The 2,645-nt window shown below is 41.1% G+C and overlaps 1 protein-coding gene across 1 annotated transcript; it reads left to right on the forward strand.

Moving 5' to 3' along the window:
• Positions 1-730: 730 nt before the first annotated feature.
• Positions 731-1,283, forward strand: LOC102880610 (interferon omega-1-like; the record flags this gene model as incomplete). Its single annotated transcript, XM_015594432.2, is given in 2 exon segments — positions 731-910; positions 912-1,283. Coding segments are annotated over 2 exon segments (552 nt in total), but the record flags the coding sequence as incomplete, so codon positions are not given.
• Between the last annotated feature and the right edge of the window lie 1,362 nt (positions 1,284-2,645).

A 2,645-nucleotide genomic window follows, 5' to 3' on the forward strand; every position in this document is an offset into this window, starting at 1 on the left:
ATGAGTAGCAGCAGACCAGTTACACACGGTGGAAAGAAAAGGCAGTGAATGTCATAGTTTTGACCTTGTGGTCCCAGCGAAGCATAACCACATGGACCTTCAAGAATGTGTTTTAGAAGAAAGAGAAACATCCCAGATCCCCATTCACTCATGATCTTCAGCCTCTGCTGTGAATAAAAGAGTAAACGAATCCCAGTACATGGTTCTAAGAGCTTATTCACTATATATGGTTTGGTACTGAACAAACTCATAGGGTTGAGGCAGCCTGTCATCCTATGTAAAGTAAGAAAGGTAAAAGTGCTGCCAAGGTTTGATGCCAAATTGTGTTTAGAACACAGAGAAGACCACTTTTTATGTATTAGAAATGTACATGAGTATGTGCATATGTTCATGTAATTACCTACCTACACACACTTCTGACTTTAGGAGAAAAACATTGATTGATAAATATTTATTGGGAGTGACGCATCCAAGTTTCCTGGGAAAATTAAACTTCTATTGCAAGATTAATAGTGTAGATTGATGACATCTTCTTTGACCCCACAGAGAATACATAAATGAAAATAAAAAAGGAAGTAAAAGTGTAGAGAAATGTTTAGAAAATGAAAATTATTGTGTTCCCTATTTAATGGCCATGCTTAGAAAGAATGTCATCACAGAACCTAGAGTCCAAGGCTCCCCAGACTTGCAGCTCAGACAGGCCAGCAGCACTCTGTGATTCCCCATAACCCCCCTGCTCTCTCTACTCATGGCCCTGCTGGTGATTAGCTATAGCCCCGGTGGGTCTCTGGGCTGTAACCTGTCTCCGGACCACATCCAAGTCAACAAGGAGAACATTGCACTTATGCACCAAATGCAGAGAATCAGCTCTTTTCGTTGTAGGAAAAACAGAAAGGACTTTAGATTCCCCTAGGAGATAGATGATGGATGGCAGCCAGGTCCAAAAGGCCCAGGCCATCTCTGTCCTCCACAAGATGTTCCAGGAGACCTCCAACATCTTCTGCACAGAGCACTCTGCTGTCTGGAACATGACCCTACTGCACGGGCTCCTCAGTGGACTCCATTGGCAGCTGGAAGACCTGGGCACCTGTTTAGTGCCGCAGATGAAAGAGGCAGAATCTGCCCTGGGAACAGAGGACCCTAAATTGTCCATGAAGAGGTACATCCAGGGCATCTGTCTCTACCTCGAAGAGAAGCAATACAGTAACTGTGCCTGGGAGATTGTCAGAGTGGAAATCAGGAGAGCCTTCTCTTTATCAACAAAGTTGCTAGAAAGGTTATAAAATCAGGAATTGAGCTGGGGTCACCTTGAACTGATTCTCATTGGTGGTGGTGCCATATCATACTTGTACATATGTCATCAGTCATTTCCAAAGGGTCTTTCTGCTTTAGTCAGAAATTAATGAAGTTAATTTAGCAAACCTTTTGTCAGAGTATTAAGCAAGACTATGTTACAAATTCAGCTCCTGGGGCATCAGTCCCTAAGAGGTGCCTGTTTTATGCCTAATTGCTTTTTCTTTCTTTCTTTCTTTATTTGTTTATTTACTTATTTATTTATAGTTAATTTATTACAGTCCTTCTTGCATCTGTCATATTTGTAATATTTAAAAATCAATATAATTACATGTTCATCTTTACATTGTATTAAAATTTACAAAACATATTTACCTTTCTATGTTAAGTTTGCTTTTGATTTATTTATTAAATTTCTATCAAAAAAACTTCTTGAATTTATTTATAAAATCAAAATGCAGTTTGATAGGAGAAACATGGCTGTGTGAGAGACATCTCCAGATCTCTCCCCTTGAAAAAACAATAAACCAAACATCTTAAACTCAACAAAGAACACCCAAACTGCACACCAGCACGTATAAGTGTGGGATCTGCGCATAAGAGCTACCACAGATCATAACTCAGGGTGTCGGACGGTGGACTGGGAGAAATAAAGAAGTTACCTCTTGCAGCTGCCAGAGCTCCCTATAGGAGGACAGGGAGGGGAGAAGGTACAGCGAGTTCCCTGAACCCTCCTGCTTGAGAGAGTTGTGAGTTCCACACAGCTGACAGCAGGGCCCAGTCATCAAGACAGAAAGCAGAGAAGCGAGACGGGACCGCAGAGAAATAACAGTTGATATTTTCCAGCCACGGTTGCAAAACCAAGGCTGAGCCACAGCTCCCAACTCCCAAACCAGAATGCCCCTTCTCCTATACTCTCTGAGACCGATCACCGGGACCCCCAGGGAAATCTGAGCAAATGCTGCTGAGACTGTCTCTGACGCTGACAGGTATTGAAACTGAGGGTAGCAAGTGTGAATAAATATCTACAAGAAAAAAATAGGCATTATTAAGGCTTTATATAAAGCAGGAATCCAAGAGGCTTAGATACCACTTACTGGAAACCAAAAGAAAAGTGCCTTCCTTGCAGCAGACTAAAGAGAAAACTTTATATAAAAATTCTTCTTTCTGGAAAAACAGCAAATACACTTCCATTAATGCCCACGTGGAGAAATAGTCCATTAAACACCATGAACAACCAAGGTGAGAAGGCATCTCAGAAAGAAAGAGAAAAACCTCCAGAAAATAAGCTTATAGACATAGAAATATGCAACTTAAATGACAGAGAATTCAGGATGATACTTCTGAAAAAA

Source organism: Pteropus alecto, unplaced genomic scaffold (genome assembly GCF_000325575.1).
Source record: "Pteropus alecto unplaced genomic scaffold, ASM32557v1 scaffold95, whole genome shotgun sequence".
Classification (NCBI taxonomy): Eukaryota; Metazoa; Chordata; class Mammalia; order Chiroptera; family Pteropodidae; genus Pteropus; species Pteropus alecto.